The 26,222-nt window shown below is 42.9% G+C and overlaps 2 protein-coding genes across 2 annotated transcripts in view; one reads left to right on the forward strand and one right to left on the reverse strand.

The window, feature by feature from the left end:
- nudC (nuclear distribution C, dynein complex regulator) overlaps positions 1-26,222 on the reverse strand; it is a 186,011-nt gene that overhangs the window by 42,482 nt on the left and 117,307 nt on the right. The gene's annotated exons all lie outside the window — the stretch shown is intronic.
- Positions 11,878-26,222, forward strand: part of LOC117228738 (uncharacterized) — a 129,602-nt gene continuing 115,257 nt past the window's right edge. Inside the window, exon 1 of the mRNA XM_033484707.2 lies at positions 11,878-12,246. Within this exon, the coding sequence (XP_033340598.1) occupies positions 12,241-12,246 (6 nt within the window). The 5' untranslated portion in view covers positions 11,878-12,240. The remainder of the gene's footprint in view (positions 12,247-26,222) is intronic.

Below are 26,222 nucleotides of genomic sequence, written 5' to 3' on the forward strand. Positions count from 1 at the left end.
CCATTTTCGTGTCCAAACTGAGCGTCAATTAGGGAGAATTTACCGTATTCCTAGTCGCCCGTCTGTCTGGTATTTTCTACAGGGTGTCCCAAAAAAGTCTCGCAATCCGAAAGTGTCGGGTTCCTCGGGTCACTTGAAGCAACTTTTTCCTTTACAAAAGTTTTCTCCGAGGCACCGTCAACGAGTTATTAACGAAAAACAGTGACCAATGAGAGGCGAGCTCGGCTGGCGCGAGGCGACCGAGCCAATGAGCGGAACTGGGCTTCGTGCGCTGGTTGGCTGGGCCGCCTCGCGTCAGCCGTACTCGATTCTTATTGGTCACTGTTTTTCGTTAATAACTCGTTAACGGTGCCTCGGAGAACATTTTTGTAAAGGAAGAAGTTGCTTCAAATGATCCGAGGAACCCGCCATTTCCGGATTGCGAGACATTTTTGGGACACCCGGTATATTTATTTAAAATTTAAACTTATTTCGATCATGAAATGTCAATTGAAACTTATTTCGACATACGATGTTGCTAGACCGCAGCCTACAATCTAAAAAAAAACCGGGTCGCCGGATTAAAAGGGAAAACCCTCGATTCCAGGGAAACAAAAATTGTTCGGATCGCGGGAACTTTTCGAAGTCCGAATTTGGCCGCCTTTTCTGGTGAAATCGAGCAGTGCGCGGCGCACTGTGCGACGAGGAGAACGACAGACAGTTAGTCAGGGAGCCGAAGGAAGACGAGCGAGCGTCCTCCCGGCAGCCCGGGACCGGCCGTACGCGGCGCGCATACGGAAAATCCGCGTCCAATGTCAAGCGGATGATCCGCTACCGCCCCCGCGCCTCCCGGAATAGTTCTTTTTATCCGTCGCTCTGACGGCCAACCGATGGAAGAAAAAGGTTACGTAACGCGAGGCCTAAATACCAATCGCGAGAGCTCGAGCCTCCCCGGGCGGCCGGGCGTCTGCATCTGGATGCGGATCGTCTTCGATCGATCGATCGACCGATCGCGTGAATCACCGGGAAACGTCATTCGACGACCGAGATCGAGCAACGTGCGCGGTGCCGATTGACGGGACGTGAACTGGAACCGGAACGAGCGGATTAGGATTCGATGACCGTCGGAGAATCTTCTGGATAACCTCGAAGGTCGAGCGAGCGATCGATCGATCGATCGAGTAGGTTCGATGGGACCGAGCCCTGTTTTGGTCGCCGTTCCGTACTTTTTATGGCCGAGGTGTTCCGTGGAATTTCGTGAAATCTCGTGATCGGTGACATCATTTCGTCGAGTAATTTTAGTCGCGATGATGCGGTCCCTAAACGCTTGAATCCTAGTCGTTTGAGATTTAGGCGAACGGAGGTGGCGATGTTCTTGGGATTTGCAGAGGATGAGCGAAATTATGAATTATAGTAAATTCTGCCTGATTGACTCTCGGTTTGGAAGCAAATGTGGATAATTTGGGAAGAAAATCCCAAATTAAATCTCCCGTTTTTATTGTTATTGACAATCGGTGGCTATAAAAACGAGAGCTGCGAGACTCGAATAATCCTACGATAAATTCTCCCTAATTGAGAATTCTCCCTTAGTTTGTACACAAAACTGGACAATTTGGGAAGGGAAGATACGATTGTTCGAGCCCTGCGACTGTTGTTTTTTCTGGTATTTTATTTTATAGTTATCTTGTTTTATAGTTAGATCGTTAGTATCTACAAAAACGAGGCGCCAGGGCTCGAATAATCGCACTTCCTCTTCCCAAAGTGTCCATCTTTTATTCCAAGCTGAAGGTCAACTAGGAAGAATTTGCTGTGCCATATAAAGATAAAGAAGAAGTCATCGCATTTCACAGGCAGAAACGGTGTACTAATTTAAACAAGTGGTTTGAACAGATATTGTAAAATTACGCGAACAAGCCATTCGAGCAGAGGTTGTAAAATTACGCGAACAAGTGATTCAACAGGGATTGTAAAATTACGCGAACAAGTTATTCGAACAGGAATTGCAAAATTACTCGAACAAGTTATTCGAACAGGAATTGCAAAATTACTCGAACAAGTTATTCGACAGAGATTCCAACTGAAATAAAAATGACATAACCTTGACAAAACGAAATATTAGTATTCAATTAGTCTGTATTCTAAAAAACCTAAGAAACGATCAACCTGTTCGATATATCGCAACCAAAGTTACCTCCAAAATCTAGTTAAAAATTAGTGTCACCCATATGTGTCACCCATGCGTTAGTGTCACACCGACGCGGTACTAAACGTGTCGACGATCGCGCGAATCTATGATAAAACAATTCGTCGATTAACTTTGACCGACGATAGCCAAGAAGAGAGATGTGTCTCGTCGCAGCGTGACTCGGGGGTGCAAAAGAGGGGGGAGGGGGGATCCTTGAGGAATGATAGACGAGAGTATCGAGTGGTTCCGCGGACCGGCCGAAACATAACCGCGGTTGTATCGCGTGCTGCTGGCGCGACGTAACGTCGATACCACCTACTCTGAGATTGCATAAAGAGAGGCGTCGTCGTCGGATGCCGGGCGGATCGTCGCGTGCACCGGGCGTGAAACCGGGGTGTCGAGGCTCGAGCGAATAATTTGCATCGAGCGAAACGGACACCTGGACGAGTTCTCGCCCGAAATTGGACCGGCGGCCTCTGCGACGGTGAGTGGCGCCAAAATTGCGGGACCGGTTAATTTAGAATTGCGCCTTGGGCACGCGATTTCGGGACCAGTCGATTGGCGCCAAGCAGAAAAAGGTCCATAGAGAGAAAGAGAGGGTGGGAGAGAGAGAGAGAACGGGAAAGAGAGAGAGAGAACGGGAAAGAGAGAGAGAGCCAGAGAGAACGGGAGATAGAGAGAACGGGAGAGGGAGAGAGAGAGTGCTCGAAAGAGAGAGAGAGAGAGAGAGAGAGCGCGAGATACAGCGCAAGAGAGAGAAAGCGCGAGAGAGAGAAAACAAGAGACAGAGCATGAGAGACAGAGCGCGAGAGATAGAGAGCGCGCGCGAGAGAGAGAACAGAAGACAGAGCGCGAGAGAGAGAGCGCGAGAGATAGAGGGCGAGAGACAGAGCGCGAGAGAGAGAGAGAACGCGAGAGAGAGAGAGCGCGAGAGAGAACGCGAGAGAGAGCGCGGGAGAGAGAGAGAGAGAGTACAGGAGACAGAGTGCGTGAGAGAGCGCGAGAGTCAGAGAGAACGGGAAGAGAGAGAGAGAGAGAGAGAGAGAGAGACCGATCAAGTTCCACGAATTTATTAAAATTGTCTCTGGATCGATAGCCACGCTAGTTGAATTATTCAAACGATCGTATCTGTCTTTCAGCTTCCAACGATCCGGCCGACAGATGATAAATGAGCGCGGGACTGGTCACGTTGAGCCACCAGCGAAAAATCTCGTGACAGTTTAAGAGGATCTCGCGAGGAGAAGCGATCGCTCGTGCCGTTTATCGGGGACTCTCTAAGCGAGACTGGATCGTGATCGATCATCCTCCGAAAACCAGCAAAGGCCAGTACGTACAGTACGTGATCCGCAAGACAATCGATTGTCTTTCTAAAAATACGGATTGCATCGGAGTTGCACCCGAAGCGAACGCTCCTCATTCTGAACAACTTTTTCCTATGTACACATTTGTACATAAAATGTTGCTGTTTCTATACATTTGTAACCGTTTAGGGGTTATTATCATCGAGAAAACTCGGTCGAAAAAGACCACAGCGGTGCTTCAAGACGTTCGGCGGTAACAAACGATAGGAAAAAGTTGTTCGGAACGATGTCCTTGCAACATATTTCAAGGCCATTGAAATCGGCGTGGAAGACCGCGTGTTCCGAATAATTGCCAAATGGAATTCCGCTGTATCTCTATCCGTCAATTGGAATCGAGTTTCGCCCGACTCTCGCAAAAAGTAAATAGAAGTTCCTCGACCGATCGAATCGCAGGGAAAATAGCGCGAAGGACGAGTTCGTTTCCATCTGCTCGTCTCGCACGCGCAAAATCGAACAACCTAAATCGAATTCGTTCTACCGGGTAAACCGATTTACAGAACCAATTAATTTTTTCCCATTGATTCGCCGTGAGAGGCGCGCGTCCCCGATTACTCTCACGAATTCGGCGGACCTATCGGAACTTTTTCATCATGCGAAAGCTCGGGGCACGACGACGTCGTCCGCGTTTCACGAAGACATTTCGGCGCGTTGCGGCGCGGCGTCCTGAGCGAACAAAAGGCTCCCCTCTGTCCGTTCCGTGAGGCCCGCTTCGGCCCGTTTCTCTTTGCCCCCGACCCGGGGGCGGGCGGGGGGTCGGGTCGAACGGAATAAACTGTCACGCAGAAATCTCGTAAAGCTGGCAGATAGCCGCGGGAGAGGGATCAACGAAGATTGCCGCCGCCCGAGGGTGCCGCACACCTTTTTTTCCTCGGCGATCGCGCGCGCGCGCGCGCCGCTTGCACGCTGCTAATTGTTTCGGCACGAAACCGCCTGGAAACGGAGAAACACCCCGCCGCCGTATGCGTTCGACGTGCACGTTTCGTAACATTTCGCAATATCAATTGCGCCGGTGCCTGTCAAGCGCGCGTATGCGCCGCGTTCGCGCGAAAGAATTATCGCTCGAGAGGCGTTTTAAATTATTTAAGACTATGTAATTTAATAAAGTTACGGCGGCCGAGGAGGATCGACGGTGTTCAGGGACGGCCAAAGGATTCGACGCGGTCCTCGGTGGCCGCTTCAGGAAATTACGGTCCCGTGGCGGCCCTTTAACAGAGCTTTCAGCGTGAAATTATTCTCGCCGGACCAGCTCCGCTCGCCGCCGCTCGCCGCCGCTCGCCGCCGCGCTCTCTGCGGTTACGCCGGCGAAATCCAAATTGTCCGACGAAATTCATTCTCGTCGTCGATCGTTGTTCGTCTTTTCTTCTTTTTTCCTGCACGTGTCTCTATGCGCCGGCAGAAAAATTGGAGGGCGTCGCACGTTCTACGGTAAGTGCGGGTGTTACTGCGGCCGCCCCGAATACTGCGGTATCTTATAAAAGCAGTAAAATCTATCATTTTATAGTTTTATATAATAATGATATTATATATAATAATCTCTATGTGATCGTTTTATGATTATTTTATTAATGTCCTAAGAATGAATCTCATAATTTCGTATACGTTTAATGTCGATAATTTATGGCATGCAAGTAATAGCAATCGCAGTTTTAATTCATTTGTTGACTTTTGATAGACGGAAGTCTATGAGAACGTCGAATCTCATGAAATACTCACAATGGCAGCTGTAAACGATGATTTGAAAGGCATTTATATTTTGGTAATTAATAATAAACTATTCATTTTAGCGTTATTTATATTATTTTATTATATTATTTATATTATTATTTATATAAATATATTTATATTATTTATTTATATTATTTTATTCATTATAGTACTATTTATTATATATATGCACAGGTACAGCTTCTTTACATTATGCTTTTTAATGAAATTCGTGCTTTCACAGATCGAATATTTTGAGAAAAGTAAATATTCAAGTTAAAGTGGCTCAAGTTGTCAACTTATTGGCGCAAAAGGTTTTATTTTCTCTGTCAAAAGTTCGCCTTCGTTGAAAAACTGCAGCAACACCTACACTTACAGCAACAACTATTAAACCATTTAATTTGTGCCCTCATCAATCTCAATAATTTTAATGACGTGATTAATTTCTCTTTTTCTTACTCGAACGCCGCAGACTCATTAGCCGCGTCGCAAATATAAACTTAATACATTCAATTAAATTAAACTTTATGCACAGCCAATTACGTGCGGCAAGTGCGCCGTAAAACTCCGAATATAATTAAATCGTACAACCGTGATTCCTATAAAATAATCGCGGCACCGACGCGCCAACTAAAACACGAAATGGCGCCATTTCGGTTACGCATTCGCGTCTGGTTATTTTATTCGCGGTCGCATCCTCTTCGACTCGGAACAACGGTCAACATTTCTGCACGAAAGTATGCGTCTGTGTGTCTTGTTGCGACAGCGCGCGGCGACCGGCAAATCGCGCGATAAATAAGACGGCAGCCCGATGACAATGTATCGAACGGCGAAGCTTCTGGTTGCGCAAGAACGATTTGCAGGGGGGGTGCGCAGGAATCACCCACGTACAAATTAGTATCAATTACGCCGGTAATTGCGGGCCACGAAAACTTAATTACGGTGTCCCGGGCGCCGATCCGCTAGCTCTTCCACTCGCGGCGCCGATTCTCTTTCTGGAGCACGAGTCAATCGATCGTTCTCCTTGCATCATTGTGCAGGAAAAAACGAAAAAGAAGCGGACGAAGGGAAGCGAGAAAGAGAAAGAGAGAGAGAGAGAGAGAGAGAGAGAGAGAAAGGGAGAAAACAACTCGGCGAATTCAGCGCGGGGATCGTAGCGAATCTCCCCGTTCCCTTCGCCCGGTCGAGAGCTGCACCTTTTCTTAATCGGTGAACCGCGAAAAGCTCGAGGACGCTCGTCTGTGCCAACTGACCCGTGATCGGAACGGATTGATAGCTATCTCCGCCATTGAACGGTCTATCGAAATCACTTACACGGTCTGTCTCGCGGCGTGTTACCGAATTTCAGGGCCTGACGTCGGGGAACGCGGGAACGGCCCCCATCGGCCGTAGGTGCGATTGTCGGGCACCGATCTCCGGCCACCTCGTGACCGCGGACGATCGATCGTGATCTGTGCCCATTTTTTTCATATCTTACAACCATTGTTTACCTCCTCGGATCGGTTGTGCAAGGACCCGGTGGACCGGAATTCTGCTGCCCATTGGGCACTCGAATGACTTTGGTGGAACAGCTTCTCTGTTCGGCGTGCAACTGGCATATAAAGCGACCCTACCTCTTAGTAGATATTCTGAAATCTAATCGATATTCTGAAGAATCGACTTTTTCCTTCCTTAATCGATATTCCGAAGGATCGATTTTTTAAATCGATATTCCGAAGAATCGAATTTTTGAATCGATAATTAAGAGGAATCGATTTTTTTTAATCGATATTCAGAAAAATCGATAATTAAGAGGAATCGACTTTTTTAAATCGATATTCTGAAGACTCGACTTTTTTAAATCGATAATTCCGAGGAATCGATTTTTTAAATCGGTATTCTGAAGAATCGACTTTTTTAAATCGATAATTCCGAGGAATCGATTTTTTAAATCGATAATTCCGAGCAATTGACTTTTAAATCGATATTCTGAAGAATCGACTTCTTTCTTCTTTAATCGATATTCCGAAGAATTAATTTTTTGATCGATATTCCGAACAATCAATTTTTTGATCGATATTCCAAACAATCGATTTTTTAAATCGATAATTCCGATGAATCGATTTTATAAATCGATATTTTGAAGATTCAACTTCTTTCTTCTTTAATCGATATTCCGAAAAATCGACTTCTTTCTTCTTTAATCGATATTTCGAACAATCGATTTTTGATCGATATTTCGAAGATTCGATTTTTTGAATCGATATTCCGAAGACTTTAATCGATTCTTGGATGTTCGATTTTTTTTTAAAATCGATTCTTGGCCATTCGATTTTGAAACGGATCGATTCTTGGACATTCGAGCTTGAACCGAATCGATTCGTTTAGAGATTCAAAGAATCGATTTCACAGGATTCGATATTCTATTGAATCGATCGATCTTCGTCGCTGCGATTCGGAATCGTCTGTCCTTAGAATCGAACCAAACGATTCGAATAGACAGCCTTCGGATTGCAGCCGCCATCGAGCCATCGTCATTATCGCTCGACGTCTCTCTACCTAATAATTCGCAAAGCAATTCGTTATTCGTTGAAAGCGTCCTGGCCACCGTCGGCCAGGGATCAATGGCTAATAGATCAATCGTCGCGTCTCTACGCGAGATCGCCGATTAGTTTTCCAACGCGTGTCCTTTCTTTCTGGAGTGGTTGCACAGTCGCAGGCCGCAAGGCTGGAAAACCGTGGGCGTCATTGAGCGAAAACACAAGCGGAAATTATTTATAGAATATGACATTGATGGCGACAATAAGGCAGCCGCGTCCGAGTTGTCGTCGGAGCCGTGGTCAATTTCAATTACAATGTAAACATCCGCGACGCTTCCTGGAATCCTCCGCGCAGAAAAACAAGATCGTCGCGCAGCGTCGGCTAATCTATTCGAACGCGGCCGTTCGGACACCGAAACGGAAACAGAATGAGAATGGAACGGTGAAACGCGTGGCTTCTTCTCCCTTTGTCGAAGGTGTAATTTTCCTACAAACGCGGCTGGGATTTGGGTCACGGTCCCTTGGCCGGTTTTCTAGTCGGAACACGTCATAGGAGCCCTTTGTACGACGATCTTACATCATGTTTCCCACGAATTATGGTTTCGTGCGGCCGAACACTTCAACGACGTTGGTTTTCATCAGACCCGACAGACCTATGCTCTATCAACTGCGACATGCTTCGCGGTATAACGATGGCAGTGAGAACATATTATCTTCTTGCAACAGTGTTAGAACGAGGGGCTTTTGCTCGCCTTATTCGGTGGATAACTTTATTAATAACATAGAAATTTCTGCAGAAACATTCTATAGATCTTTGAACCGAGACATACACGTCGATTATACACTTATAATATTATAATATTATAACGCCTTATTCGGTGGTCAACTTTCTGGCAAAATCGCTCATCACTTTGCTACTAATAACGTAGAAATTTCTTCAAAAATGTCTCGCAATCTGGAAATGGCGAGTACCTCGGATCATTTGAAGCAACTTTTTCCTTTGCAAAAATTTTCTCCGAGGCACCGTTAACGAGTTATTAACGAAAAACAGTGACCAATAAGAATCGAGTACGGCTGACGCGAGGCGGCCCAGCCAACCAGCGCGCAAAGCCCAGTTCCGCTCATTGGCTCGGTTGCCTCGCGCAAGCTGAGCTCGCCTCTCATTGGTCACTGTTTTTCGTTAATAACTCGTTAACGGTGCCTCGGAGAAAATTTTTGTAAAGGAAAAAGTTGCTTCGAATGACCTGAGGAACCCGCCACTTTCGGATTACGAGACATTTTTGGGACGCCTTGTATACTTATAAGTCCATATATGTACCTATCACGTTCTTGCTTTGGTTCTTTTCCTTTGTCTTTCTTTTCCTTTTCTTCTCTTTTCTTTTTCTATTATTTTTCTCTGTATCTTAATCGTACGTATTTACATTGCCGAATACTTCGCCAGGGCTTCAGTAACGTAATAATAATAAAAAAAAGGAAACTACGATGTCTGTCCAAACAGAATAGCGAGCTTTTTATATTGGATCAACAACAATTGCAGAGAAATAATTCTTAATCATTATGGTCAGCCTTCAGTCTTCTTCTTTTCTTAACGATGTATCATCTTCGATATTTTCGTAGAAAATATAATCTACTATACCTCAGAACTATATCATAGTCCACATATATTCTGCTTTCCAAGGTATGTATACAATTTGTCTGTATTCTGCATAGAAACAAAGCATCCAATACAACAAGACCCGGGTACCAGTAGCAAGACGATTACGATTATGAAACCTCCCGTAATCTTCGCATTGGAATCTTCGCAAACCACTTTCGATTTTATTCGTTATTCCTTGGAGAATTCTTCTGGCGAAGTTTAGAATTTCGCGTTGCATCGGAATGCTACTCCTGCTGTCCAAGGCTGAGAAGACTCGGCGAATAACGTGGAGGAAGTGTACCGCTGGGAAACAAGCATCGAGCATCCTAGCAGCGATAGAATCGTCGAAACGCATTATCCATTCTTCGTAGTGCAAGAATTTCGCAGGCCACTTTCGATTTTCTTCATCGTTTCATTAGACAAGTCACCTTTTAATATTTACGATTCTTTGTTGTATCGGAACATTCTTTTCGGAGTTTCTAGCTGAAGAAACCCGACGAACAACGCGAATTAAGTACAGCTGGGGGAAGCAAATATCGAGCATACTAACAGCGATAGAGTAATCAATACGTATATAATAATATACTAATATATTAACATACTCATATACTAATACATCAATATACCAATATATTAATATATTAATATACCAATATACCAATATACTAATATATTAATATGTTAATATGCTAATATACTAATATACTAACATACTAACATACTAATATACCAATATACTAATATATTAATATGCTAATATACTAATATACTAATATATTAATACACCAATACGCTAATATACTAATATACCAATATACTAATATATTAATATGTTAATATGCTAATATACTAATATACTAACATACTAACATACAAATATACCAATATACTAACATACTAACATACTAACATACTAATATACCAATATACTAATATATTAATATGCTAATATGCTAATATACTAATATACTAATATATTAATATACCAATATACCAATACGCTAATATACTAATATACCAATATACTAATATATTAATATGCTAATATACTAATATACTAATATACCAATATACTAATATACTAATATACCAATATACTAATATATTAATATGCTAATATGCTAATATACTAATATACCAATACACTAGTATACCAATATACCAGTACACTAATATACTAATATACTAATATACTAATATACTAATATACTAATATACTAATATACTAATATACTAATATACTAATATACTAATATACTAATATACTAATATACTAATATACTAATATACTAATATACTAATATACTAATATACTAATATACTAATATACCAATATACTAATATACTAATATAACATCGCAAAACGAATAATCTCCTTCCAATTCCTACGATGTTTCGCTGTATCAGAACATTCCCAGCACCGTTCACAGCCAAACAAACCCGACAAACCTCGCGAACTAAGTGCAACAGAAAATCGAGCATCGATCATCGTAGCAGCGACAGAACGATCAAGAAGCATTCCGCGTGTGCTTCATACCAGAATATCCACTTTCGATCTCGTTCGCAACGTTCCATTAAAAGCCTGTCCCCGTAAACCCTGCAACGTCTCCTTGCGTTCGTACCAGGCCACCAGTTCCAGCGTCTCGAGCCGAGGAACCCCGGCGAAACAGCAGGGAGGAAATGCAGCTAGAAGAGCGATCGAGCGTGCGAGCGTGCGAGCAATTATCCGGTGGCCGAGAGGAGCGATCGAGTAGAGCCGACCGATGATGCGCAGGTTCAAAGTTTGCCTCCGCCGCGAGGATCGACTAGCCCCGGCGCATCTTCTTTCTCGCGGAACCATGACCCAGATAGCGGCCGACCGACCGTTGTTGGATGTTCGAAAGAAAAAAGAAAAAAAAAAGAAGAAAAAGCAAGCGTGGCGCGCGCGCGGAAGGCAGGAGATGGTATCCCCCATGGGGGAGACCAGCTGACCCCTTATCAGGGCTCGTATTTCGTCGCGGGATCTCGGTGCTTGCGCGAAGTAGCACGCTACTGGGACAAGGTTGCCGGGGGTCCATAACTATCGCGCGCTGACACACAAGAATGCGCGCTTCTTGCCCGGCTCGGTTCACTCCTCTCCGAGTTTCGGGCCTCCTTCTCCTCCCCCTCCGCTGCGGCCCGCTTCTGCCGGGCCCGTAGCGTCGTCCTCCCGCCGGCTCTCTCTTTCTTTCGCTCCCGGCTCGTGGGTCCTCGCCGAATCCCCTACCAGCTGACCCAGAGGGTTCGGGCATCTCCCTCTCTCCGAAAAAAGAATCGCGGGGGGGCTCCGTTCGGCTCGACCCCCTCCTCGCGACCCCCGGCACACCTCTCCGCCTGGCCGAGTGGCCCCCCCTGGCCGGCACGGCGACGCGGCTCCGCCGGGATCGCGACGCGTTTCGATCTTTGAATACCCCGGCGTCGTCACCGCGATGACCAGTCGTCGAATTACGGGCGAATCCCGCATACGTCTCCGCTGATTAATCCGGGCCAGCGTACTCTGCACGGCTTAGGGTCTCGTCGGCCGATCGTCTTGACTCGTACCGCATCGTCTCGCATCATCATCCTCGTCTCGGCATCGTCGTCTTCGTCCCGATCGCGTACCCCGTAACTTCACGCTCGGCATCCGCTGCTTTTTTGCTTTCCTCGAACGCCGATTTTTTCGTTTCGGGCCCCAAGTACGACGCGATTTGTTCCGAGACTGTGAGATACCCGAGACAACAACCCTCACCCTCACAGCATCGCTGCGCTGCGACTCGGGTTCGAAGGGCTGTTCTCGCCTCGTGCCGCTCTCTGGTGATCTTTCTCTTCCACAAGCTGCCTCCTGGGGGCATCGAGAGCATGTCGGTGAGTAAGCTATTCTTCGGTTGTTTGACGGAGATCGATTGTTTATTTCGACAGGCTTCGTCGACGAGATCGGAGATCGTTCATTCGATCGATACGGTTTGTTTGGGTGTGGGTGTGGGAATAGAGGTACTGTAAATTTTCTCTGATTTTCCGGAAGTTTTGTAAACGAAAGTGAACGATTGGGGAAGAGGTGGTACGATTATTCGAGCCTCGCGGTCAAGGTTATGTGTCTAGGTTGTTTTTATTGTAGCCGGCGATTGTTAACGATTATAAAAACGAGGCGCGAGGTTGTTGTTGACGATCGGCGACTGTATAAATAAGCCGCGAGACTCGAATCTTTTCTTCTCAGATTGTCCATTTTTGCTTAGAAGTTGAAGGAAAATTGGGGAGAGTTTACTATAGTTTCGACGTTGGGAGAGTTTCGTATATATTGTTTTTTCTATAGTTTTGGCAGAAGTGGTTGGCGGTGAATTGTTGTTACATTGGGAACAACGGAAGGGAGAAATTTACGAGAGAACGTTCAAATTTGTCAAAGAAAAGGAAAATGCCATTATAGCTTGTCAATGGCATTTTTTTTCTCTTTTTTTGTGCAACAAGTAATTTTTTACTCGTTGAAAGAAACTTTAATTTAATTTCAATTTTTGTAAAACGGCAATTGAAAGTGAGAATTTGCAGATCCGCAGTCTGCTAATAAGTCTGCGAGAAATGTCTTCGAAGGTATGTTTTAATGAATAACTAAAGCTCGGGATATAAACATCGTCGATAGCACTGTTGCGACAACTCGCATTTTAATGGACACCGCCAGCAAATGTAAAAAGTATGTTAAAAGATTTAACTGCGAATTATCGGTCTGATGAGAAAACACAGAAAAATGGTTAAATATAATATAATATAATATAATATAATATAATATAATATAATATAATATAATATAATACATATAAATTATAAAATAAGAAATGAAACATGAAAGAACATGCTCAGGCATTAAACGCACATTTCAATAGTACTGTTCGGAAAATGGTCCGCCATCGTCGCTCTGACGATTATCATAACAATAACAATTATTATATAATTGTATTATTGTATAATATTATTATTATATATAATAATAATTAATATTATAGATTATTATATTATATATTATAACTGTATTATTATACAATTAAACAATAATAATTATTATATAATTGTTATGTCCGCCATGAACACGCGTGCCAATATAATTCTCCACAGAAGATCGAACAGTATCGATACGAAGTTTGAATCGCGCAGGAAACGCAGCGGCGAAGTGGCAACAGAAAACGAAAGCGAAATAGCAAAAAGAAATCGAAAGCGAAGTAGCAAAAGAAAACGAAAGCGATGCGCGTCGAACGCCGCGCGCGCGCGAAAGAACGATCGTCGACGGCCGCGAGCGGCCGCCTAAGCTCGAAAGGACAATACGCGAAGGAAGCAGCTGGGTCAATCACTCGTCGAAGTGACGTAGCGCGACGTGCGTCCGTGACACTTGCTTAATCGGAAACAATGCGAACCACGTAACGTCGACGCCGCGTCGATCGACGCTGCGAGCTCGCATCGTGGCCGCGGCACGTCGACGGTTTTCCTGAAACGAACTGGGTCGAGCGGGGACAAAGGGTCGCGATTGAAACACGAGGCTGCGAAAAATCCGCGGCAAATCGCGCTACGGCGCGGCGCGGCGCGGCTTAGCGACGATTAAGTAACCGCGACAGATTAATTATCCGTAACTGGAGCCGCGACGCGAAACCGATAATTGTGCCGTGTCAACGAACTCGCTGGCGCAACGGCGATGGGCAACGCTCATCGAGCATGGGTGTCCGCGGGACAAACAAAAAATCGAGAACGTTCCGATAGGGGAGAGAACGACGGACCGCGTTTTCTCAAACGTTACGTCGTGCGTAATGGACGGACGAATCGACCGATCTTCTTTGCTTTTTGGTAATTTGGTAATTTGGTAATTTGGTAATATTTGGTAATCGAGAGAGATTGATCGATTCCTGTAGGAAAATTCAGAACAGGATTTCCTTGTGCTGAGTAAGAAGATGTGCAATTTACAAGATTATGTAATTAAGTTATGCAGTTAATAAGATCTGTTAAATGCATTTTCTTTTTTTAATTTTCGTTATAGGTTCAGATAACGAAGTTGATTAAATACTATCTTTTAATTCTTTTATCGTGCGAAATCAATTGTCTAGCAATTCTAGGATCCTAAATGAATTTAGATGGTTTATTAATTAATTAGGAAAAAGTTATTCCGTTTTAACACTAGATTTATGGAGCACTAAACAAAGCTGTTTTATATTAGTCTATTAGTAAGTAATAATAATTCTGATTTTTTAGCGGGTGTTAAATAATTTCTTCTGATTTTTAACGAGCGTTAAATAATTTCTTCTGATTGTTAACAAGTATTAAGTAATTTTTCTGACTACTAACGAGTATTGGATAATTTATTCTGATTTTTAACGAGCGTTAAATAATTTCTTCCGACTTTCAACGACTATTAAATAATTTATTCTGATTTTTAACGAGCGTTAAATAATTTCATCTGACTTTCAACGACTATTAGATAATTTATTCTGATTTTTAACGAGCGTTAAATAATTTTTACTAATTTTTAACGAGCGTTAAATAATTTCTACTGATTTTTAACGAGTGCTGAATAATCAATTCTGACTTTTAACGAGTCATTAAATAAATACATTTAATAATAATAATAATAATACATTATAAAACAAATACATTAAATAAATAACTTGTAAATATATCCTTACGATCCGAACAATCGTAAATTAAAAAATTGACGACCCGTCATCTCGACATATTCCACAAAACCGACAAAAGTACGGACACCGACTGTTCCTCGAAAAGAAAAAAACGTATCAACAAAACCGTCTCCTTCCCTTAAATATGTACTCAAGTTAATTATCACGATCTATCTTCATCATTAAAGATGAAATCACTCGAACCGATCGTCCTATTTCGAGTTGAACTTTACGGAGAGCCGTTTAGGCGGCCGAACGGTGACTCGACAGAGGCCTCGACGAACGGCCGCGGCAAAATGCATTAATAATAACGGTAGTAGCCGTTAGAGCAGACGGTTGCAAAACGTCGCGCGATCTCGATCGTCGGGGTAAGAACGCCGCAGTTTTTCGCTAATTTCTCACCACGCTGGTTCTAGGCACACTGATGACCGGCACAGACGCTTCCATCGAGCGTGAAAGTCAGACCATTAACGTGCTTTTTCACTAACTCCGCCGCGGGGACCGGGCCGATTCGGCTGGCACACGGGCCCCATTGTTGACACGAACGAAGACAGTCTTATCCGCGGAGAAAGAGACGAGCGCGCGGAGAAGGATCGGACTCGGTTGCGCAACCGAAGCTTCGATCACCGATTTCTCTGCGCGCGAAGGAGAAACAGCTGTTGCTTCTCTCTTAATATCTGAATCGTGGAATCCGCGCGGATGCGATCATCGCACGATAAATCCATCGCCTGGTAATTCGTCATGAAACTTAAATAGGAAGAGATTCTTCTGGAGAGTTTGCCGCGGAGCGTCCATTAAGTCTTACAATTTTCTCCGGATGAGCCGTGTCTTATTCCCCCGTATCGTTGATTAATTACATTAATTCACAGACCGAGGGGGAGGGGACCCTCGATAAAGGGGGAGGAGCCAGCGCGTAGAACGTTAACGACAGCCATCTCCGGCGTTACAGTGTAGCAATCAAGCAGAGCTTCTCGCGAATCCTCTTCGCTCGGGCCACAAATTTCCGAGCCGACACACACATACATACACACCGATGGGCACCTTATCTCGAGGAATGTTCAAACTCCGGCCCGTGAAATCGGCCGACCAACAAATGCCGGATAACGATCGGAATATGCCGGGTGGTATCGATGCTCCTGCATAAATGCGAGCGTTACGTTTTACCGCGCATTATGCAACTATCGGATCCGGAGCCGGGTTGCTCGAAAAGTCGCAACCGCGCGTATCGTGGAAACATCGAAGTCACATTAAGCCACCGCCTGGGCACGCCATTAACCGAATTTCAAGAGGAAGAGAGAGAGAGAGAGAGAGAGAGAGAGAGAGAGAGAGAGAGTGAGAGAGAGAGCGAAAGAGAGAGAACAGGAGACAGAGCGCGAGAGAGAGAACGCGAAAGACAGAGCGCGAGAGAGAGAGCGCGAGAGAGAGAGCGCGAGAGAGAGAACGCGAGAGACAGAGCGCGAGAGAGAGAGTGCGAGAGAGAGCGCGCGAGGGAGAGAGAGAGCGCGCGAGAGAGAGAGAGCGCGCGCGAGAGAGAGAGCGCGCGCGCGAGAGAGAGAGAGAGAGAGAGAGAGAGGCTTCGTTAACTGCAACGAAATCCTGCACATCTACATTTTAATTTGTCCGCCATTCATCCGCAAGAATGCTCTCGATTTCTTGAGAATCGTTCCTGCGAGCCCTGTGCTTTGATTTTCCGTCGTCCAATTTTGGACGAAAAATTGCGAGATTTGACTGACGACAGCTCCGCGAAAAATCATCGTGGAACGATCGTCTTTATCTCAAATGAAAGCTTGAAACCTCTACTTTGAGACAGTGTTTCTGGATTTCAACTCTGATGCGCACTCTCGTCACTGTAATCTTTTAAATATAGGGTTACGAAAATAACCCTTAATGCGAGGCCGTGTTTGTCACATTGAGAATTGTCAAGTTTGACGAAATGCACCGACTTTGCAAAATTTTTGTCGGAGATGCTGTTTGCAACCGAATGAAATTTGATCTTTTTTCTGTAATTTGAAAAATGAGAAACGCCGCTGCCCTTTTTCTTCGCGAAGTTACAGCACTTCAAAGTAACTCTCGCATTTTTGTTATATTTTCGTCGACAATTTTTCTAAGCTATAGTTCTAAGCTATAGCTATTGTTTTAGCTGTGTATTTATTATTTAAAGTATAAATGTATATTTACGTTTAATTTACATTGTACGTTTCTTCGAAGTGTAATAATTGTTTTATCGTACAATTTGTTGTAATTGTTTTATTACACAAGGGTTACTCCAAAGTGCCCTTTCTTAAACTAAAAAAGAATGCCTTCGCATTTAAATGGCTACAGCATCAAGGATGCATCGAACTTAAAATTTAGAAACGCTATCTTAAAGCAGAGGTTCGAAGCTTCAATTAAAAAAAAAATGCATCAACCTGCATTAATTTTTCGCGTAGTTGTCGCCGATCAAAGTCGACCAACTTTCGTCCAAAATTTCCAAAATTTATCCAACGCCGTAATTTCTTTCAGCAACGTATTTTCTATTTAGCATATGGAATCGCAGGCAACATTCATTTCAGATTAGTCACGGCTAAATATTTATGCATTCGTACGCGCGTAAAGTGCGCTCGTGGAGTAGTTGCAACAATGTTCAGGAGTACGTGTGCATATTTATGAACACTTTGCGAAGACAAAATTAAGTCGACAGCTGTTTGACGAGATTCAATAAGAAGATTGGTATGCGCCGCGGAAGCGACTTTACAAACACGATTTAAAAGAATGAACAAGGATCTAACGAATTCCAATAGTGCGGCAGCGAGAAACTTTTTATCTGCGCCAACAGCAAGATGCGGAAACTTGACGAACGTCCGTTTCGCTTTTCAATCGTTTCAACCAGTTGAACACAATAGAATAGTATCTTTATAAATACTTCAAATGCTTCCACTGTTTCGCGTTTGAGCCGCTCATTTTTGCCATAAATGAGCAAATAACATAAATGTCAAATCCGCCGTCTAATAATAAAAGACATTTTTGTTGCATCTTGTAGTTGGATATTCTCCAAAATGAATCGATTTCTAGCTTTATTTCGCACCTCAAATATTAATCAATTAGCTGTGTTCGACGAGTACACTCGTCATGAAGAGATGGCATAATTATGGCAATTATGTCACGACAAGTATACTCGTCGAGCGTACAAATTAGCGACCATTGGCTATTTAAATTGTAATTTTAGCGAAATGTAGCATATGTTAACGTTAACTGTACAAGTAAATATTGGTAATAAAATCGTTAATTTTATAAAATTAAAATTGGATCTTTTTGATCCAATATTTGAACAGCGACACTCTGAAAAGGGGGCGCCGCAGCTAAGGGATTAAAGGGTGGCAGCCCCGTGAACATCAGCTACCAGTGATACAGAAAACTTCAAAAATACGTGCTCTTATGGCATTTCACAATTAAAATCCAAACACACAACAATCAATTTTGTAAATATATTTTCCCTTAAAAGAAGAATACTTCTCATCTCGAAAAAATCGTGGGCGCGTGAAATCCGCACCCTTATTTTTCCAGTACCGTGAACATCAGCTACCAGTGGTACAGTAAATTTCAAAAATACGCGCCCTTATAGAATTTCAAAATTCAAATTCAAACACACAAAAATCAACTTTGTAAATATATTTTCCCTTAAAAGAAGAATACTTCTCATCTCGAAAAGAATCGTGGGCGCGTGAAATCCGCACCCTTATTTTTCCAGTACCGTGAACATTAGCTACCAGTGGTACAGAAAATTTAAAAAATACACGCCCTTATAGCATTTCAAAATTCAAATTCAAACACGCAAAAATCAATTTTGTAAATATATTTTCCCTTAAAAAAAGAATACTTCTCATCTCGAAAAGAATCGTGGGCGCGTGAAATCCGCTCCTTTATTTTTCCCCAGTACCGTGAACATTAGCTACCAGTGGTACTGAAAATTTCAAAAATACACGCCCTTATAGCATTTCAAAATTCAAATTCAAACACGCAAAAATCAATTTTGTAAATATATTTTCCCTTAAAAGAAGAATACTTCTCATCTCGAAAAGAATCGTGGGCGCGTGAAATCCGCACCCTTACATTTCCAGTACGGTGAACGTGTGCAAAAAATCCCGCGGCCGATTTCGCGGGTGAGTCAGTGCGTTTCCGAAAAAATCGAGCTCCCTCTGGTCGCTAGAACCGGTAACGCGTAATCCGGCCGTGTTCGTGAGGCGGTCGCGGGTGCGTACGCCGTTGCTCTGACACAATCGGTGTCATTGCTGCCCGTGGAATTTGAATATGTAGATCACGGCACGCAGCGGCGGCGCATGGAAAATCGTAGCGAGCCCTCTGCGCGCGTATCGGCCATTGAAATCGCTGCTGCGTCCGATTCGCGTCGCGCGACTCACGAATCGGCCGCGTGAAACGCGTTCGACTTCGCTGGCTTCGGACACGTCGAAATGTCCGTGGACCGAATCGCGGACGGTCCCCCGCGGAAACGGCACTTCCCCGATCGGTAATGACAGCCCGGTAGGGTGCCTTTATTCTGTTGCTCGATGACGAGGCTATCTCGGTCGCCGACTGTTCCTCGAGACGCCTCGCGCCGCGTCACGGTGATAAATCGTGTTAACGAACCGTGCACGGCTTATTATATTTCTCCGTCGGAGGAAAACGATTAGAATACGGTGGAGGGGAGGAGGGGAACGCGGAAAATGGAGCGCGAGCCTCCAATCAGCTGGTTACGACAGTTGCTGCGGCTGGTCTGAAAATGGAAGGGTGCGCGCTGATGCCAAGGCTGAATTCCATTTACATTGCGGCCGCCTCTGTTTCGAATAGTTCGATCGCGCTTTTGATCTCCGCCACCGATGCTTCGATGGAAAATACGGTATCGGCTGCCCAAGGTGATCGTGCTGATTATTTTAATAAATTTCAAATCGCTACTCTCGCCGCCGAACCTCTCGCAAAAACGAACGTTAATTGTCGACTTCGTTGTTTCGTTTTGCGGATTTAGGGTCGCGCGATGCTTGGATTAAAACCGGATGGAATTATTTCATTTAATTTAATCGCTTGCCGTATTTCGACCTGTCCGACGCGCGATCAAGATTTCTATTAATAACCCGTTCGGTATGAACGCTGTTCCGTTCTTTTTAGTCTCATTGAAATTCTGGGTTTAAGGAGATGTTGACACGCGATATATATAAGTTGGTTTTTCTCTTCATAAAAATTATTACAGTCGATTCTGATTATTTTAACTATGATGAAAGTGGTGCGGCAAGGGGTTAATTTATTTATATATATAAATTGATTTATATATATTATAAATTATAGTAAATTAAAAGTTATTTATATATATTATAAATTATCGTAAATTATAAATTATTTATATATACAGCATATTTATTTATATATTTATATATATATATATATATATATATTTATTTATTTATTTATATATATATAATTTATTTATTTATGTATACCGTAATTTCACATTCTGTGTGAGATTATTTTATCGAGAATTGAGAACTCGGCACAAATGTTGATTGGCAAGCGTTAGAGATTTAATAGGAGTTTTCAGGCGCGCCAATGTGTTCGGCGTTCCATTGTCGTCGAAGAGAGTTTGTCCGTCAATTTAATGGGCCAAGGATCTTCTTCAGGTATCTTGTTCGTCCGGGAAGGTTGAGAGCTAGGCGATGTTGGTGGTGTATTTTTGAAAAAAGAAAAAGAATCGCGTCCAATTCTTCACGACCGATATCCTCCGGCAAATTGGAATGGCCGAGCGAAGCTGTGGCACTTAGCGCAGCCAACGAAGCGTGCCCGCGACTTTTCCACAGTCACTTTCATAATACAAGCCACTTCCGAAAGTGAATTGACTTATCCGAAGCCGAGGGAAGGTTGCAACGGTTAAACCTTTAATTTCATCCGCGAACTGCAATATTTCGCGCGGAAAAGTTGACGAACGATTTCAACGAGAAAAAAGATACTGCGACTGCTCTTCGATATGTAGGGAAACATCCCCGAAGATGTACAAATTTATAATTATCGTAGAAAAGATCGTCGATCTGGCCAGAGTCTTCAAGAAGCAGACGAATTTATTTTATTGTTCGTTGCATATTTTACTCGAATAAGGAATTGTTCGCGCAGAAATACAATTTACCAATTTATTTCTTCCATATTACCTTTTCGAATTATTCGAATCAAGAAGTTTTCGAATTATTCGTCTAATGAATTTCTTGAATTATTCAAATCAAAAATTACACGAATAAAGAATTTTTCGAATAAAAAATTGTTCGAATGAGGAATTTTTGAATTATTCGAACAGAAATTATTCGAATAAAGAATTTTTCGAATTATTCGAATAAAGAATCATTTGAATTATTCGAATAAAGAATTTTTTCGAATTATTCGAATACAAAAATATTCGAATAAAGAATCATTCGAATACAAAATTATTCGAATAAAGAATCATTCGAATACAAAATTATTCGAATAAAGAATCATTCGAATACAAAATTATTCGAATAAAGAATCATTCGAATAAATAGGTGACACAATTTACGACGAATAATGAATTATTCGTACAAAATATTCGACCAGAAGGAATTAATTCGGATAATGATCACAGATGAATAAATATACGAACAAATACTCGAAACAATTCAAAAATAATGCTCAACACCACTATAATCAAATTCCTAGCTGATTCTCGTAATTAACGCGAGCGCCGTTTCTTTCACAAAGAAGACGCACAGTCTGCAATAATCAACAAACAGAGGGCCGTCGATTTGCCACGGATCGCGACGAATTTCGTGCGGACAACGGCGCCGATTTTGGGAGCAATTCGGTGGACCGCGGGACAAAAAAGGCCGGAGAGCCCTCCGATGCTCTCTCTCTCGGTTACGAAATTGAATAATAAACGAGGCGATAATTAATCATAACCGAGCTCGTTCCGTAGGAACGCGCGGGCGCGTGCGTCCCTCGAGAATCTTGGCGGCGCGGTTCGGTCCGCGGCGATCATCGTTTTATCACATTCCTGCGTGAAACAGTGTGTCCCGAGGTGCACTCCGGTGTCTCGGCACTGCTCGCCGCGTTTATTTCCAGGGATCGTTCGTTGAGCAATCGTTTTGTAGCCGTATACCGTGTACGCGCGTCCCCTGTACCTGTGTTATTCCTTAATGAGGCAATAAAGTCACTTAATCATTAGAGGTATCGATGCGGCCGTTGCGCACCTTTACTTCGGCGGCCGAACGGCGATTTATTTCGCCTGCTGTACCTCGCGGGTTATTTCGATTACGGTTTCCCGCCGATTTCGATTGGCCGGCTCCAGAAACGCGGCGACCGCCGCGGCGCCGCACAGCGGTCCGAGCCGAGAAATTCAGTGACCCACTGCTATAACTTTCGAACCATTAGAGATATTGCAATGAAATCTTCGCCAGAAATATTTAAAAAATACGCATTTCCAACTGTGGATAATTAAATATTTTTTCCATTTGTTAAACGATAATTTTTGATTAATTTTTATTGTTATTTTTCACGGGAAAGAAAATTGTTCGAATATAATTTTAGAAACTATTTTTTACTTTCTAAACATGTATTTCATATTTATGTTATAACGTTTTATAGAACACGTATAATATATTTGAGCAACTTTTTCGTAATCAACGGATTAAAAAATTACCGGAAAATGTTACTATTTACAGAAAAGTATAATGAAAATAATCCACCATGTCACAAAGTGGAATTCTGTGGAACAAGGAAGAAATTAATAGTAATAGTTATTAATAGTAACAGTTAAGTATAATTAATTAATAGTAATAGTAATAGTTATTAATATTAATATTAATAGTATTATAGTATAGTAGTATTAATATTAATAGTATATAATATTAAAATATAATATAATAGTATATAATAGTATTAATATTAATAGCAATAGTCCGTTAATAGTAAATAATTTATCAAATTTTCCTTATCGCATTCAGCATCACTTTTCAAAAATGTCTAGCCTTAAATAATTATATTATTCAAAACTTGAACTGTATTTTATTAATCCTTTTATTTCTGAGATTGCTGGATACATAGAAGTAGATATCGATAATAGAAATATGATTTTTTGACAAATTGTTATTGAATTTCTCGATCCGGACCACCGTGCGCCGCTCGGTAGCAAACGAGCGATTTTTTCGAGCAAGAGAGCTTCCTCCGCGCGAGCGCGCGCTGGCTTCTGTCCGCTTCGGGGGACCTCGCTTCTGTCCGCTCCGGACCGTAGTACCAATCCGTGGCATAATAAAAAGTCACGATTCCACCACGGCTTCGCCCACGGCTCCCTGCGGGTTGTTTATTTGGCCAGATGCCATGACCAGATTACCCGGTCGCGTTGCACTTGGCGACTCTTAATGTCGGTCACTCGCTACGTTGCTCCGCTTATCCTCTCGGGACGAACGGCGCGATCGATTAGAACCCGTGAATTAAGCAATTCAAGCGCCGTCTAAAAAGAGCTACTGAAGAAAGGCACTTCGCATTCCTATCGCTTTTCCTCGAATCCATTATTTTCCGTACGAATTCCTGTTACTAATAAATTTACATTCGAATAAAATTTTATTTGGAGAAATTTACATTCGAATAAAATCTTGTTCTGATAATATATCGAAATAAAATCTTGTGTTCGGATAAATTTACACTGGAATGAACTCTTATTCGGATAAATTTACGTTCGAATAAAATTTTCTTCGGATAAGATATAAAATATACTATAAAATATAATGAGGTATAAAATAAGATATAAGATAATAAAGATATAAATAATATAAAAATAAGTAATATAAACTAAGATATAAAAATAATAAAATAAAATATAAATATAATGTAAATAATAAATAAATATAATATAAATAATAAATAAATATAATATAAACATAATGTAAATAATAAATAAACATAATATAAATAATTTTCTTCGCTAGATAATATAATATCAATATAATAAAATTTTATTCGAGTATTTATCTCTCGTCCGTCGTCCGAATAAAATTTTGTCCAATTCTGAAAATATCGGGGAACGGAATCGGAAGCTTCGATGTCGCTAAAATCGCGAATACTTTGTATTCAGTTGCGAAGAACGTACACTAAAGGCCCAGATATATTACAACAAAACTAACGCAGCATACACGGTGGACAAGATGGAATCAACGACAGACAGTATCGGTGTAATAGTCGATGTACGAAATTCAGATAAGCCCTGTTCTGCGGGGAACCGCAGCCTCCGGTCGCGTGGGCGTTGGCGAAACGGTCGGTCGCGAGTGGGTGTTAAGGAGAGCGACATCGCGGCGTCGTCTTAATGAAATCAACGTAACACGGACGGCGGAGCTGGTAATCGACGCGAGATTTCGAGGTTAGCCGCCAGCGGAGCCGTTATAATTGCGCCGAGAGAAGAGTCCGTAGCCGAGGAGAATCCGCGTCGAAGCAGATGTTTCTGAAAGATTTATCGGGTCGATTAGTCGCCGGCCGCGTCGTAATCGCCGTGGAAAATGCAGTTTCGTTCGCTATAACGGGCTGAAAGAAAAAAACCGGGCGGCCTGCCGCGAACGCACGTGGGTGGCTCTGCGATTGTGGTCGCTCGTTCGCCGGAGTGACAGGTGGGAGGTCGGACGAGTATGGCTAGGATTATCGGCGGTTTTCTATCAATCGTGGAATCGTGTCGGGTTTCTCATTCCTTTTACAAGAACAGGCTCGCACAACCTGATTGCACTCGACGCCGGCCGCCGTGTTACAAAATTGCCGCGAGATAAACTTGTAACACGGCGATGAACTTAATAAACCACCCGTCGGTCTGTTATTTGTCCGAAAGAACGATACTGTTCGCCGTAAACATTATTTTTATAAATAACGATCATAACAATTTTAATTCACCGAAACCGAGAGTTCGACGAAGTAATTATTTTCTGATTACTTTCGCAATTGATTACGAGAAAAGCGATCACGATAATCGTAGTCGTTAATCGATTAATCGTTACTAGAAATAAATCGGTAATCATAAATACATTTTTGTAATTTACGATTATCAATCAGTGACCTGCAATCTCGGAGACGAATCATTAATTTATCTCCCGTCTAATCGCACGCTATCGGGTCCGGACGAGAGATCAGAATTATAATTAACTACCATAATACCAAGTTTTTCAGCTAATCATAGTAAAAAAGGAAGCAATAATTGCATGATCGATGATTACCGCGTTAATCATGACCGACGATTACCATTTGCTTCGATCAATCGAGTTATTTATTACTCGTGAACACGACTTCACGTCGATCATAATCGTCAATCGTTAATCCGATTACTTTTTCCCCCGATTCAGCCCGAAACGCTACAGAGAAATGTACAAAAGATTCGACGTGTAGAAAAAACATTGAAACGCGCGGGAAGATTTTTATCCATTATTTATTTCGGAATACAATTGAACTTGAAAAGGAACAATTGAATATCCAGTGAAAAGCAGACGTATTTTGTTCGTAAGAATCTCGAGAATATGAAGTCGCGGCATAGAGAAGTTAGCGCTGAAATAAATCGCTGACGAATGTCCGAGTTCTCGAACGGACGTTAAAAATGCTAAATATTTAACGCAAAAGGCAGCCGCGTACCGGCGCGTTGAATATTGAAATGTTTAACGCGAGAGGTGCTCGAAGCGTGGACGCCGGGACGGCATTGGTTTTCGAGCAACAAAAGAAATACCGCGGCCGGTGATTGGAGCGCGCGAGCGAGCATAATCCGCCGGAGAGCTGAACGCGTGGCGAGTAGTGTGTCGGCCGGTGATTTCAACGCGTGGGTACAGCGGTGCAGGCCGGCGAGAAGGCGATTTCGACGCACGGCGAGAAGGGCTGTCGCGTTTTAACGTGTGCCAATTAAAAACTACCGGCTCGTGTACCAATTAAAACTTAAAATTGAAAATAAAACTTCAACAGCCCCCCCATAAAACCGTCAAGATTATTTCCAAATCCCCCCCGATGATCGTCCGAGAGACGTTTGGCCCACGACGTTGGGTCCCGCGAAATTTCATCGATTACCTCATCCCGCCAATTTTGTTCTCCGTTCCCTCTGTCGGTTCACCGGCCCACACAGCCCGGGCCCCCATCGCGGCCGCCATCTTGTTCTGGATAACTGTATCCCGGCGGGCCGGCCGACCGGCCGCGTATAAAAACATAATCGCCGCC

The sequence above is a fragment of the Megalopta genalis genome, chromosome 12 (assembly GCF_051020955.1).
Source record: "Megalopta genalis isolate 19385.01 chromosome 12, iyMegGena1_principal, whole genome shotgun sequence".
In the NCBI taxonomy this organism is placed as follows: Eukaryota; Metazoa; Arthropoda; class Insecta; order Hymenoptera; family Halictidae; genus Megalopta; species Megalopta genalis.